Below are 14,266 nucleotides of genomic sequence, written 5' to 3' on the forward strand. Positions count from 1 at the left end.
AGTTCAATGATTTCGAATTGAGGTGTGATTCATCATTTTGATGTTGTTATGTGTGTTTTGAGGCCTCAAGTAGGTCCGAGTTATGTTATGTGACTTGTTGGTATGTTTGGATGGGGTCCTAAGGGGCTCGGGCGTGTTTCGAATTGATTTCGGATCATTTTCTTCAATGTTGCTATTGCTGGTTTTGGTGTGACTGCACAGGTGCGGTGGTCACAGAAGCAATGAAGTGGTCAATAGTGCTGGGTGAGGAAGACCGCAGAAGAGGAGATTTGGGCGCATATGCGGATGTGTAGGTGCGAAGTGACAGAGCGGAGAAGCGAGGTTTTCCGCAGGTGCGGATGGTCGCTCACACCTGTGATGTCACAGAAGCGGGTATGTTATCCACAAGTGCGAGGGCTGAGTCCTCAATTAATTCCATAGAAGTGGAGGTTATGTCTCAAAATCGACATCGCATAAACAGCTAATATGTCTGCAGATGCGGAAGTGCTGGACAGAATGTTAAATACAAGGGTTCGCGATTTTGGCTTCATTTTTATATTTCCAAGTGCTGATTGGGGCGATTTTGGAGCAATTTTTATCACAAGGATTGGGGTAAGTGTTCTACACTCGATCTTGGTTATATTTCATGAATCTATCTTCGATTTTAGCTTTTGATTGATGAATTGAAAGAGGAAATTGTGGGTTTTGGCCTAAAGTTTCATAATATGAATTTTTGAGTTTTTAACACCGATTTGGAATCGAATTTGAGTGACACTAGTATGGTTGGACTCGTAATTGAATGGATTGTTAGATTTTGTAAGTTTTATCGAGTTTCGAGGTGTAGGCCCAGGTGTGATTTTTGGCCGGATTTGGAATTTGATGTAGGATTCGATCTTTATCATTTGTAATTATTTCCTTGGGCTTCATCTGATGTATTTGAGTTGTTTTTGCTAGTTTTGAGCAGTTCGGAGGTTGCTACGCATGTGATGGAATTCTTGGAGCATCGCTTGGGTTGCTCGGCATTTGGAATTGGCTTGTTTAAGATAAGTAACTCTTCTAAACTTAGTGTTGAGGATATAAACCCCAAATTATGTGTTATGTGATTGATGTTGAGGTGACATGCTAGGTGACGGGCGTGTGGGCATGCACCTGTGAATTATGACTCTGTTGTTTCCAGGGAATTGAATAGTGACCCTATTTTGTTGATATCTGTGCTTTCACCATGTGATTAAGTAACCAAGCTATCAATCATGCTAAATATCATGTTTAGGCTTTACGCTGATATTGTTAGGACACATAGTGGTCGTTTCTTGCTGTCATCTCACTAATTTCATTGATATTTCATACTTAGTCAGATTCATGCATTCATATCATATCTCAGTCTTAGCTGTATTTTATTGATACATCATATCATTGTTCTTGGGCTAGTTTCATGACATTGTGAGCCCGTGAGTGAGACTGGAGAGATTGATAACTGAGTAAGGCCGAGGGACTGGGTGAGAGTGATATTATGGGATCGATCTGCATGCCTCAGCATGTTATATTGACTACACTTTTAGGATCGGGCTGCGCGCTATAGCAATATAGTGCTTGGGCTGAAGTAGCCCCTCTGAAGTCTGCACACCTCCAGTGAGCGCAGTCGACTATGTATATGTATATGGATCGGGTTGCACGCCGAAACGAGCCTTATGGCTATATGTATATGGATTGGGGTGCACACCGCAACAAGCCTTATGGCTATATGTATATGGATCGGGTTGCACGCCGCAACGAGCCTTATGGCTATATAAACGTGGATCGGGTTGCACGCCGCAACAAGTATTGGAGAGTGCTGAGTGATTGAGTGTGTTGAGTATTAAGCACAGCAAGAGAGAAATGCGAGAAAGTGAGATTGAGTACTCTGAGAGTATGAGTACATGAGTTCATTATTGAGAGGCATTGCATTTGACATGCGTACTTGAGATACATCCATAGAGATGCATTTCTTTTTGCTGCCCAGTTGGTGATATTCATGATTTTACCTGTATCTTGACATGTAGGCATAGATATGTACTTTTCTCATGCTATCTGAAAATGAAACATTTACTTGATGAAAAGTTTTTGGGAAATAGTTATAGTTTTCAAACTTACTCATATTTTTGATGATTTCGGTAAAGGATTTGTATTTTCACTTATATACTTGGAAAGCATAACTGTTTCGAAAAAACTATGAAAACGCTGAGCATTTTATCTCTGAGTTACTTCTTTATTTACTTGTTTTACACTGTTATGAACTGTTATTGGTTATTGGTGTTGGACCAGACCTATGTTTCAGCTCGTCATTACTTTCAACCTAATTTTAGGTTTGTTACTTATTGAGTACATGGGGTTGGTTGTACTCATTCTATACTTCCTGCACATTGCGTGCAGACTTCGAACATTGATGTTGTTGTGTTTGTTGGGAGCTGAATTGGAAGATATACCTGCGTCCCTGTTGTAGCTGCCTCTTGTTCATAGTTGCCTTAGAACTTTAAAACTCTATTTATGTATTTGTTAAACAGATGATGTATTTACTTTATATCAGCTTTGTAAACTCTATTCTTAGAAGCTCGTGATTTGTACTACCAGTCCTTGGAGAAATGTATAAGATTCAGATAACTTCTTTGTTTAATCGTGGTTGGATGAGGTCACAGATTATAGCGGAGTTTTATTGGGGTATGATCCTTTGTGATAAATTCATGTGTTTTGGCCTTGCGGTGTATGATGGGTTCTTAGCACTGCGTTGTGGTGGTAATTGGTAAGCTTGCGGGAAAGTTCTCTCGTTTGAGTCATTTTCCATGATTTGAGTACATTTGGATTGTTGCTTATTGGTCACGAATTGCACGGGTTGTGGCTTTAGATTGTATTGATGTGTCATGTCACTAGAGTGGTCGTATTGGATGAGATGAGGTCATTGAACCTAGAATGGATACTATCAGAATTGATTACAACAAGTTTGTAAGGATAATATCGAAAGTCGGCTTAGAAATTTGTTATAGTTTCTATCGAAGGAGAGGGAGTTCCACGACTGGCTGATCTAACGAATGGTTATGAGTTCGGCATGTTTCTTTCATCATCAGTATTTTACTAAGGACTTGGAGCGAGGTTTTGTTGGTACGAGGTTTTGGTACGAGGTTTATTACCGGCATTGGATTGTTTTGAGTAGCTACTATGATTGGAAATTATTGCTGTGAGTATTTGCGTTTTGAGGTATATCATGTGATTACATCTTAGGTTACGGATATGGCTTGATACAGCTTGTTCGAACTTATACAGTGTATAGATGCGGGATTATGATCTTGTAGAAAATTTTGGATGTTGGAAATTGGGTTCTAAGACTTATGGTCAAGGTTGGATTAAGAAATTTCAGTCAAGTTGTGTTATCAGACCTATATGGGATAGGGTGACGTGGGATCACCCCTAGATATGTGCACGGTAAGGTTACACGGCGGTTTGATGGCTTTGGAACACCTCTGGGCACGTTCGAGGATGAATGTATGTTTAAGTGGGGGAAGATGTAACGACTCGATCAGCCGTTTTGAGCAATTGAACTTCCCTTAGTTGTTTGAGGGCATGAGTAGCTCCGTATAATGTATTATGACTTATCTGAATCATCAGTTTTGGTTTTCAGGTTATTCAGAATTTGATTTAGAAGAATGATTCTCAGCTAGAAGCTCTAAATTGGAAAGGTTAGTTTGACTTATTAGTATTTGACCTCGGATTGGATTTCTGATGGTTCCATTAGCTCTGTTAGGTGATTTTGGACTTAGGAGCGCGTCCGGATTGTGGTTTGGAAGCCCGTGGTAGAATTTGGCTTGAAATGACAAAAGTTGGAATTTTTGGAATGTTTGACCGGTAGTGGACTTTTTGATATCGGGGTTGGATTCTGATTCCCAAAGTTGGAGCAGGTCCGTAATGTCAAATGTGACTTGTGTGCAAAATTTGAGGTCAATTAGATATGATTTGTTAGGTTTCGATATCGGTTGTGGAAGTTGAAGTTTCAAAGTTCAATGATTTCAAATTGAGGTATGATTCATCGTTTCGATGTTGTTATGTGTGTTTTGAGGCCCCGAGTAGGTCCGGGTTATGTTATGTGACTTGTTGGTATATTTTGACGGGGTCCCGAGGGGCTCGGACGTGTTTCGGATTGATTTTGGATCATTTTCTTCAATGTTGTTATTGCTAGTTCTGGTGTGACCGCACCTACGGTTGGTATACGCAGGTGCGGTGGTCACAGAAGCGATGAAGTGGTCGCAGAAGCGATAATATTGCTGGGTGAGGAAGACTGCAGAAGCAGAGATTTGGGCACATATGCGCATGTGTAGGTACGAAGTGACGGAGCGCAGAAGTGAGGTTTTTCGCAGGTGCAGATGGTGGCTCTCACCTGCGATGTCGTAGAAGTGGGTATGTTGTCCGCATGTGCGAGGGTCGAGTCCTCAGCTAATTCCGCAGAAGTGCAATTTATGTCACAGAAGCGGCTAATGTGCCCGCAGATGGGGAAGTGCTGGACAGAATGTGTAATATATTTTGGCTTCATTTTTACATTTCCAAGTGCGGATTGGGGCGATTTTGGAGCAATTTTTTATCACAAGGATTGGGGTAAGTGTTCTACACACGATCTTGGTTATATTTCATAAATCTATCTTCGATTTTAGTTTTTTGGTTAATGAATTGACAGAGAAAATTGGGGGTTTTGGCCTAAAGTTTCATAATATGAATTTTTGAGTTTTTAACACCGATTTGGAGTCGGATATGAGTGACACTAGCATGGTTGGACTCATAATTGAATGGGTTGTCGGATTTTGTGAGCTTTGTCGAGTTTCGAGGCGTGGGCCCGAGTGTACTTTTTGTCGGATATGGAATTTGATGTAGGATTCGATTTTTATCATTTGTAATTATTTCCTTGGGCTTCATCTGATGTATTTGAGTTGCTTTGGCTAGTTTTGAGCAGTTCGGAGATCATTACCTATGTGATGGAATTCTTGGAGTATTGTTTGGGTTGCTCGGCATCTGGAATTGGCTTGTCTAAGATAAGTAACTCTTCTAAACTTAGTGTTGAGGGTATAAACCCTGAATTATGTATTATGTGATTGATATCGAGGTGATGCACATGCTAGGTGACGGGCGTGTGGGAGTGCACCATGTGAATTATGACTCTGTTGTTTCTAGGGCACTAAATAGTGACCCTATTTTATTGATATCTGTGGTTTCACCCTGTGATTAAGTAACGAGCTGTCAATCATGTTAGATATCATGTTTAGGCTTTACGCCGATATTGTTAGGACACATAATGGTCGTTTCTTGTTGTCATCTTACTGATTTCATTGATATTTCGTACTTAGTCATATTCATGCATTCATATGATATCTCAGTTGTTGTTTATTGATATATCATATCATTGTTCTCGGGCTAGTTTCATGACATTGTGAGCCCGTGAGTGAGACTAGAGAGATGATGTCTGAGTAAGGCCGAGGGCCTGAGTGAGAGTGATATTATGGGATTGGGCTGCAAGCCGCAACATGTTATATTGATTATACTTTTTGGATCAGGCTGTGCACTACAGCGATATAGTGTTTGGGCTGAAGGAACCCCTCCGGAGTCTGCACACCCCTAGTGAGCGCAGTAGACTATGTATATGTATATGGATCAGATTGTATGCCACAACGAGCCTTACGGCTATATGTATATGGATCGGGTTGCACACCGCAACAAGCCTTATGGCTATATATATGTAGATCAGATTGTACGCCGCAGCAAGTATTGTATGGTGCTGAGTGATTGAGTGTGCTGAGTATTGAGCACGGTAAGAGAGAAATGCGAGACAGTGAGATTGCGTACTCTGAGAGAGTGAATACACGAGTTCATCACTGAGAGGCATTGCATTTTACATGCCTACTTGAGATACATGCATAGAGATGCATTTTTTTTTGCTGCCCGGTTGGTGACATTCATGATTTTACATGTATCTTGACATATAGTCATAGAGATGTACTTTCCTCATGCTATCTGAAAATGAAACATTTACCTGATGAAAAGTTTTTGGGAAAAAGTTACAGTTTTCAAACATACTCATGTTTTTGACGATTTCGGTAAAAGATTTCTATTTTCACTGATACACTTGAAAACAGAGGTGGCCCTTCCGTAAAGCAAGTAAAGCAATCAATTTAGGCCCCATATTTGTGGGGGGCCCACTTTGTTACACCTAATACATTATTTATAAGTTTAAAAAAGAGTTATGTAAAGTAAAAAAGTTTGATTTTTTTCTTTACCAAATATAGAGAAGAAGGATTTGCAACTACTATGATTTTTGCCAAGAAAATTGTATGTGAAATGAATATTGGGCCTGAATTTCGTAAGAAACATGTGATATATAGGAAGTAACAATTTGATACGAATGTTGATAATGAAATCTCAAAATCTTTCGAAGAGTCCGTTAGAGTTGATTACATTTATACATAATAGACAAGGCTATCTTTTCACTTCAAAATAGATTTGAAAATTTCGAAACATATTAATATATTTTTGGTTTTGTATTTGATAGTAAAAATCACTAGATGTGGAAAATTTGAAAAAATATTGCCTTAATCTTGAATGTTCCTTAAAGCATAATAATCAGTTAGATATTGATGGTTTAGATTTATTTTTGAATTAAAAGTATTAAGAAAAATAGTACAATTAGAACATAACAGTTTAATTGATACACTTAATCAAATAAAAAGATTTAATTCTTTTCCAAATACCTAAATTGCTTATGGAATAATGTTCATAACTCATGTTGCCGTTGCTTCAGCGGAAATAAGTTTTCAAAATTAAAATTAATAAAATTTTACCTAAGAACAACAATATCACAAGAAAGGTTAATAGATTAACTATATTATCAATTGAGAAATATTTATTAGGAGTTATTGATTATAAGATTATTAAGTACTTTGTATCTAAGAAAAGTTAAAAAATAGACTTCAAATAAATAATAAAAAAATTAAAAAGTTAAGGCCCCTCATAAAATTTGGCTTTAGGCCACAAAATTCGTCGGGCCGCCCCTGCTTGAAAAGAGGAACTATTTCGGAAAAACTATGAAAAGGCTGAGCATTTTATCTCTGAGCTACTTCTTTATTTACTTGCTTTAAACTGTTATGAACTGCTATTGGTTATTGGTGTTGGACCCGACCTATATTCCAGCTCATCACAGCTTTCAACCTAAGTTTAGGTTTGTTACTTATTGAGTACATAGGGTCGGTTGTACTCAAACTATACTTCCTGCACTTTGCATGCAGACTTCGGATGTCGATGTTGTTGTGTTCGCTGGGAGCTGAATTGGAAGATGTACCTGCATTCCTGTTGTAGCTGCCTCTTGTTCATGGTAGCCTTAGAATTTTAAAACTCTGTACGGATGATGTTTTTACTTCATATCAGCTTTGTAAACTCTATTCTTAGAAGCTCATGATTGTGCTACCAATCCTTGGGGAAATGTATAAGATTCAGATAACTTCTTTGTTTAATTGTCTTATTAATATTATTAAACAAGAATAGTTATTAATTGACTTACCTAGCTGGTTGGATTAGGTGCCATCACGATTAATTGGCTTAAACATGAATTTGTTCTTTTGGAACTTTTGAGGGAGCTAACATTTTTCTAGTCTTATTGGTTGAAGTTTGGTGGCTAATTTTCTGCTTCATTAGAGTATTAATTTGATTAAACAAGTATATATTATGGCCACTAAATTGATCAAATATATTTTTCTATATCTAAATTATTTATTCTTGTATGTAATGGTAATCATAGTAATATTCAAAAGGTTAATTCATTTCATACTAGTTTATATCATTACCCTCGCCAGTTTCCAATTATTTAGTTTAGATTGGTATTATTATATAATTATTTTCCTCTGTGGATTGTGTTCCACCATTTTACAACATTAGTAGTAAGAAGAAATAGTAAAATTTATTGCAAAGCTAAAACAAAATCAAACAATTTTGATCAAGAGTTTCCAAGAACATGCTTAACATGCCAGAAGTGGAATCTTGATCTTGTGTAGCATCCCTACGACATCTTTCATGTCAATCCTTCTTGCAGGATATTCAACATAGCAATCTAGTGCCACTTTCATGATCGATGCCACACAATCTAGCTTCTTGTTTAAGTGATTATCATGTGATGTTACTAAGTTGGCATCTACGACATCCACTATTGCCTCTGGGAGTGAATAACTCACCCATTGCTTCAAGCTAAGATCCCCATCGAACATTTCATCATTAGGCTTTCTCCTTGTAAACATTTCCAACAACATGATCCTGTAACAATAGACATCACATTTTGTTGACACCAATCCATCCGGTCCATACTCTATACAATCAAACAATTTTTAAAATGTAATATTTATTGGTAAAAAAAGAAAGGAAAATCAATGTTCAAAGCAAAATAAAGCGACGTACCTGGTGCAATATAACCCAATGTTGCTAAGATTTTAGTGTATAAATCACTCTCCTCCTCACCAAGCAGTTTTGAAATACCAAAGTCGCTAAGGTGGGCCACCATATTCTCATCCAATAAGACGTTACTAGGCTTCAGATCACAATGAATCACGGGCGATGAGCACTCATAGTGGAGATATTCCAATGCACATACCACGTCTATCATAATGTTCAGTCTCTGCATGATGTCTAAGAAGTAGTTGTGTGAATACAACCACTTATCAAGGCTTCCATAGGGCATGTACTCTAGTACTAAAGCCTTAAAATCAAGATTGGAACAACTAATGATAAATTTTACGAGATTCCTATGGCGGAGGTTGCGCAAAACTTCACATTCTGTATCAAAACTCTTGAATGCTGCTTCCAATTGCAGATTGGACACCTTAACTGCAATAGGAGTCCTACTTCTGAGAATGCCTTTATAGACAGAGCCAAAACTCCCAAAACCAATCAGATTACTCTTGTTAAGTGCATCAGTTGCTTGAAGCAATTCATAATCTGAAATTCTTTCTCTTGTTGCAATATACAATGAAGGAGCTTGTTGAGGAGATCTTTTACCTTTTCTATACCTTATCCATACAAGCACAAAGGTGATAGGAATAAATACCAGTGCAATTCCCAGTGGAAGAAATAGAAGTAGCATTCTGTTACTATTTGATTTATGCTTTAAAGAAGTGGGGCATGGCGGGACACTAAATCTTTTCGAACCACATAATGCTTCGTTGAAGAGAAAAAAATGAGTTGAGAGGTTCTTGAAAGGACCACCAGAGGGGATTTCACCATACAACTTGTTATAAGAGACATTGAAATACTTCAGGTATTGAAGTTTCTCAAAAGACATAGGAATGGTTCCTCAATATTATTATGATAAAGGTCTAGGAGTTCTAAACCTACCATGTTGCTCATTGAGTCAGGTTTAGATCTGTGCAACTTGTTGTGTCTCAAAGAAAGGTTCACCAGATTTTGCAAGCCTCTGATTTCTCTAGGAATGCTATTTGAAAATTGATTCATTGACATATCCATCTGTGTCAAAGCCTTTAGATTTTCAATTTCTGGAGGTAACCGCCCAAGTTATTTGACGATAAGTTAAGAACTATTAGATCTTTAAGGTTCCACAAGCTTGCTGGTATATAGGGACTCAATTTATTGGAACCCATATGTATCTCCCTAATGGAAGTAACGTTCCCTAAACAATTAGGAAGTGATCCTAAAAGGTGATTTTGGCTCAAGTATATGCTACCCAATCGCGGCAATTTATAGAGGTTATCACCAATAAATCCTGTAAGTTTGTTGTCAATCAAGAACAAGCATTGAAGGTTTCTCAAGTTGCCAATTGATGTGGGAATTGATCCAACCAAGTCATTTCCAAAAATATCAAAGTCAAATAAGCTGCTTAAGTTCCCAACTTCATTTGGAATTCTCCCTTTAATTTTGCAACCACTGGCCAAAAATATTGTAAGAGATGTAGAAAGGTTATCTATGAAAAGTGGAAGCATGCCATTTAGAGGGTTCAAATTTAGAGAAAGAGTTGTCAAATTTTTGCAATTGGTTAAGGAAGTGAGTAAGATTAGCGATGAATAGCAAGTTAAATTATTTTCCTACAAGTTTAGGTACTGTAGATGAGTAAAATATCCAAGAGAGTTGAGAATTAAGCTAGTGAGTTTGTTGCAAGTAATCTCTAAAATAGTAAGTTTTGAACAATTGAAAATTGAATGAGGAATAGTCCCAACAAGATTGGCTAAATCACCCAGATAAAGACATTCAATATTAGGTAAGGTCGAACCTATATTTGATGGGAGGGTGCCTGATAGATCATTGTATGCAAGATTAATAATTCTTAACCTTGATATGTTAAAAATCATCATTTGAAGCAAGCCTTTACAATTAATTCCTCCAAGTCAACGAGATTGTTTATCTCTTTGGGTATTTCACCTGGCAACACATGACAAAAGAAGGATTATTGCTTACGAGCTTAACTAGTTAGTTTAATCTAGTTTAAGTTGTAATTTTCTTTATAACTTTGAATACGTACCAATAAACATATTTTTCTCGAGATCTGGAACCTGCAGCTTGATTAAATTGTCAATCTCTTGTGATAAGGATCCATTGAGATTGTTCTTCCATAATGCCAAAATTGCAATGAGGAGATATTGAATATGGAGATTGGGACAGATCCGGTAATCTGGTTTTTCTCCATGCCTAAGAGCAACTCCAACCTTGTCCCCAAAATGGGGATTTCCCCATTTTTTGGGACAAAAAAGGGGAAATTTCACTCCAACCCTCTCCCATTTTTGTCCCCAAAATGGGGAGTGAATAGTGTCTCCCCAATTTTGGGGACACAATATTCATCTCCCCATTTACTATTCCCTACTAAAATATTATTATTTTTATTATTTAATCTTTTAATTTATCTTTTTATATATACTTAATTATGTTTATATAATATATTTTCTTAATTAATTTTTCATCTTAACTTTGACGTATAATTTTGAAAAATTAATTATCAGGCATCTATTTTTACGAAATGCTCATTTCACACTTCGTAATGCATTAACAGATCATTTATGGGAGAATATTAGAGGTTGAAGTTGAATATTTATGTAGTATTTCGAATAAATTTTATCGTCATGTAATATGTATTTAATTAATCTAGTATCGTAATAATTTCACTTTTATTTGAATTATTAGTTAATCTACAATAATTGCTTACACATTATATTATTTAAAATTTTATAAAAAAAAATTAATGGAAATTACAAATTAATGAAAATAAAAGATGCAATTTGTTTAATGAAAATTAAAAATTAAAATTAAAATGAAAGATAATAATATAATATATAAGAGAGAAGAATATAAAAAAGAATATTCTCTTTTGGGGGAAAATGGGGGAATGGTTGGAGTAAGTTGTCCCCAAAATGGAGAAATCCCCATTTTGGGGACCAAAATGGGGGTAAAGGTTAGAGATGCCCTAAATCTACCAAATTAACAAGATTTTCGATTTCCTATGGAATTATCCCTGCAATTCATGATTAATAAAAAATTTGTGGAAGTAATTAGATAAATACTATTAACATTCATAAGATAATGCAGCAGGAACACACCTGTGAAATGGTTAGATCCTAGATACAAGACCTGCAAATTACGTAGACTTCCAATGGTTAGAATTCATTAGTGTTGATTCTCAACTTGCTGATATTTTTACAAAATCTCTTTTAGAGGAAAGATTTGGCTTACTACGTAAAAAGCTTGGTATTGTGCAAATTTTATAGAACAAATTTTTTGTATCTTTCTAAAATATTTTCTTACCATTATTATGAGTGGTTAATTTTAATATTACTGTGAACATCATTATTACTTTTCCATCTGTACCGCCAAAACATCCCTTCAGAAAGGTCACTTCCTTTATGAATCCACCCTTTCCATTAACCAAGACGGCTCTTCAATCTTCCCAACGCTCTGATAAAACCCCTTCTTTTTCCTTTCACTTCTCATTCTCTTCTTGCAAATCTTCTCACCATGGCAAAGAAAAATCTTTCTTCTTCCACTGCAACCAGATGAAGCAGAAGGTTTCAAAAAACCCTCAGCCCTGAAAAAATTGTGGATTTAGAGTCATCCATCGACTCAGATTTCCTCAGAACAGACAATGAGAGTAGTGAATCTTTAGAAAAACCTCCTATTAGCCAGAAAAATGCAGGAGAAAGGCTCATGGAGCAACCCCCAAAAGGCCTGCATGCAAGAAGAGAAAGATGGAAAGCATGGAATTCAGACCTGAGGACAAATTAATCTTCTATGGACCTAGTGAAAAAATAAGGTTTGAGTCTTATAAGTCAAAATCTATGGCTTATGGACGCTCTGTACGTCTTTCTCTTATGAAAAATCTGCACTGTGATGTGACAGCTATATTTTTTCAACATCTTTTTTCTCTGTTTGATACTATTGGAAACTCTATTTATGAAGAGCCTGCGAGAATATTCTACACAAATTTGGTTGTGAATGATAAAGACGACTTGGAATCCATGGTTTTAGGCACTTGAATTGTTCTGGACTCTTATCAATTTGAAAAGATTTTCTCTGCTAAGTTTAGTGAGTTTGATGTCTTTGTACAAAACTCTTGGCCAAAAGATTTTGAAATCTCTTTTGAGGAAGCAAAATCCGTTCTGTCTGATAACCCTCCTGATATTGGTCCCAAGAATCTTAAGTTTGAACACCGTGTCTTGGCCCACATGATTGCTATTATTTTACTTCCTAGAACTGGGTCCCTTAGCACTTTATCCACTAGAGATGTCTTTGTCCATTATTGTCCTGTTAATAATAAAATATTGGATTGGTTTATGTGGATTCGACAATACATGCTTGAGAGTATCAGGGACATATCCTCTTCTGCTGCTTGTTTACCATATGGTCTCCTTATCTCACACATTGTTGAAGTTATGAAGGTAGACTTGGCACTTTTCTCACCCAAGCATATCACCGGCACTTATGATAAGACAGCTTTTTCAATGATATGTTACACTTTGGGTGATGATGGATGGGTTAAGCGCACCAAAGTTGAAAGTGTTACAGTACCAATTGAAACTCATACTGCACCACAATAATCTCAGTCGACTATCTCTCAAAATATTCAGTAGATGCAACTATATCTAGATGAGGTAAAACTACTGATCATTGAAATAAAGGAACAAGTGGACAAGATCAGGGAAGTCACTAAAGACACAAGTATAGATGTGGCCAAGGTTAGTATGGACATGGGAGCCACACGGAGGCAAGGAACTAGGGCATTCAACTCCATGATAGAAAAGATGGACAAACTTGTCAAAGATGTCGAAAATTCCTATGATTCCTTCTGCACCAAAGTGATTAATACCCTCAAGTATTTCCTATGAAGAGGCTAATGTGTGGTTGTGTGATGATGTAAAAAATAAATTTTTTGCTTACTTGCTTTAGGTCCCTAAACTGATTTTTGATTTAGTCTATATGAACCATCCTCTATGCCTCTGTTGGAGGCATTACTGTTGCTGCTCTAACTAGTATGTTTTTAATACTATTATTACTTCCTATGTTACTCGGCTGGTTTTTGTTTTCCTTTTTAAGTAATGTTAAAGGTGGAGAACATGTATAGTAAAGAGTAAAGTACTGTAAAGAGTAAAGCATCAACTCAGGGGGAGCAGGCATAATATAAGAGAAGAAAGCATCAACTCAGGGGGTGCAGGCATAATGAAAGGGAAATATACATAGCTTATTAGAAGTATACATAGCTTATTTACTATTTACTCTCTCTTTATTGTCATCATCAAAATGGGGGAGATTGTTAGATCTATATCTAAGTTTCAATGATGACAACCTATTTACATTGATTGCAGAAATCAAGGGATCAACAAAAAGAAAGAAAGTTGCCAAAAGGAAAGAAGCTGATAATACTAAATTAAAGGAGTATATGGTGTCTAAACAAAAGGAAACAATACTGGATTAAAGGAAAAGAAGCCATCAAAAAGTAAACTAAATCTGTTGTACCCTCTCAGTCTCAATCGAAGAAGATCAAGATTATCAAATAAGGAAAGATATCAGTAAAGATCAAAAAGTATCCGGGTTATTCACTCAGCAAAGTTGAAGGCTCAAATCTCTCCATAAAATGAGGATGTGACAAGGAAAGTCATGGACGAATCCAACCCATCTCTAGGGCAGGATTCGAGAGGCATCCCTTGGGTCAAATATCTTAGAAGATATTGTTCCTCAAATCAAATCAAAGTGCAACAACTTTCAAACTCTCCTATAAGAAGTCTGCTTAGTTCATGAAGAA

At 36.6% G+C, this 14,266-nt stretch overlaps 1 protein-coding gene across 4 annotated transcripts; it reads right to left on the reverse strand.

Moving 5' to 3' along the window:
• Positions 1-7,920: 7,920 nt before the first annotated feature.
• On the reverse strand, positions 7,921-10,778 carry LOC104232913 (probable LRR receptor-like serine/threonine-protein kinase At3g47570). 4 transcript variants are annotated; one of them, XR_011402342.1, is made up of 4 exons: positions 10,502-10,778; positions 10,253-10,401; positions 8,431-9,038; positions 7,921-8,289 (listed from the first exon to the last, which is right to left on the reverse strand). XR_011402342.1 is itself a non-coding variant. In XM_009786195.2 (4 exons), exons 3-4 carry the CDS (start codon positions 9,308-9,310, stop codon positions 7,998-8,000), a joined length of 1,224 nt encoding a protein of 407 aa, XP_009784497.1. In that variant the 5' UTR covers positions 9,311-9,909; positions 10,253-10,401; positions 10,502-10,778; the 3' UTR covers positions 7,921-7,997. The 4 variants fall into 4 exon arrangements, 3 of the variants coding, with proteins under 3 accessions (XP_009784497.1, XP_070012525.1, XP_070012524.1); XM_009786195.2 differs by having other exon boundaries at positions 7,921-8,341; positions 8,431-9,909; XM_070156424.1 differs by having other exon boundaries at positions 8,431-10,401.
• Between the last annotated feature and the right edge of the window lie 3,488 nt (positions 10,779-14,266).

This window comes from Nicotiana sylvestris, chromosome 9, assembly GCF_000393655.2.
Source record: "Nicotiana sylvestris chromosome 9, ASM39365v2, whole genome shotgun sequence".
Classification (NCBI taxonomy): Eukaryota; Viridiplantae; Streptophyta; class Magnoliopsida; order Solanales; family Solanaceae; genus Nicotiana; species Nicotiana sylvestris.

Coding starts and splice junctions, on each gene's coding strand:
- LOC104232913 (XM_009786195.2), bottom strand. CDS start 9,310: ATGTCTTTTGAGAAACTTCAATACCTGAAGTATTTCAATGTCTCTTAT. Junction 8,342..8,430: donor ATTGGGTTATATTGCACCAG/GTACGTCGCTTT, acceptor TTGATTGTATAG/AGTATGGACCGGATGGATTG.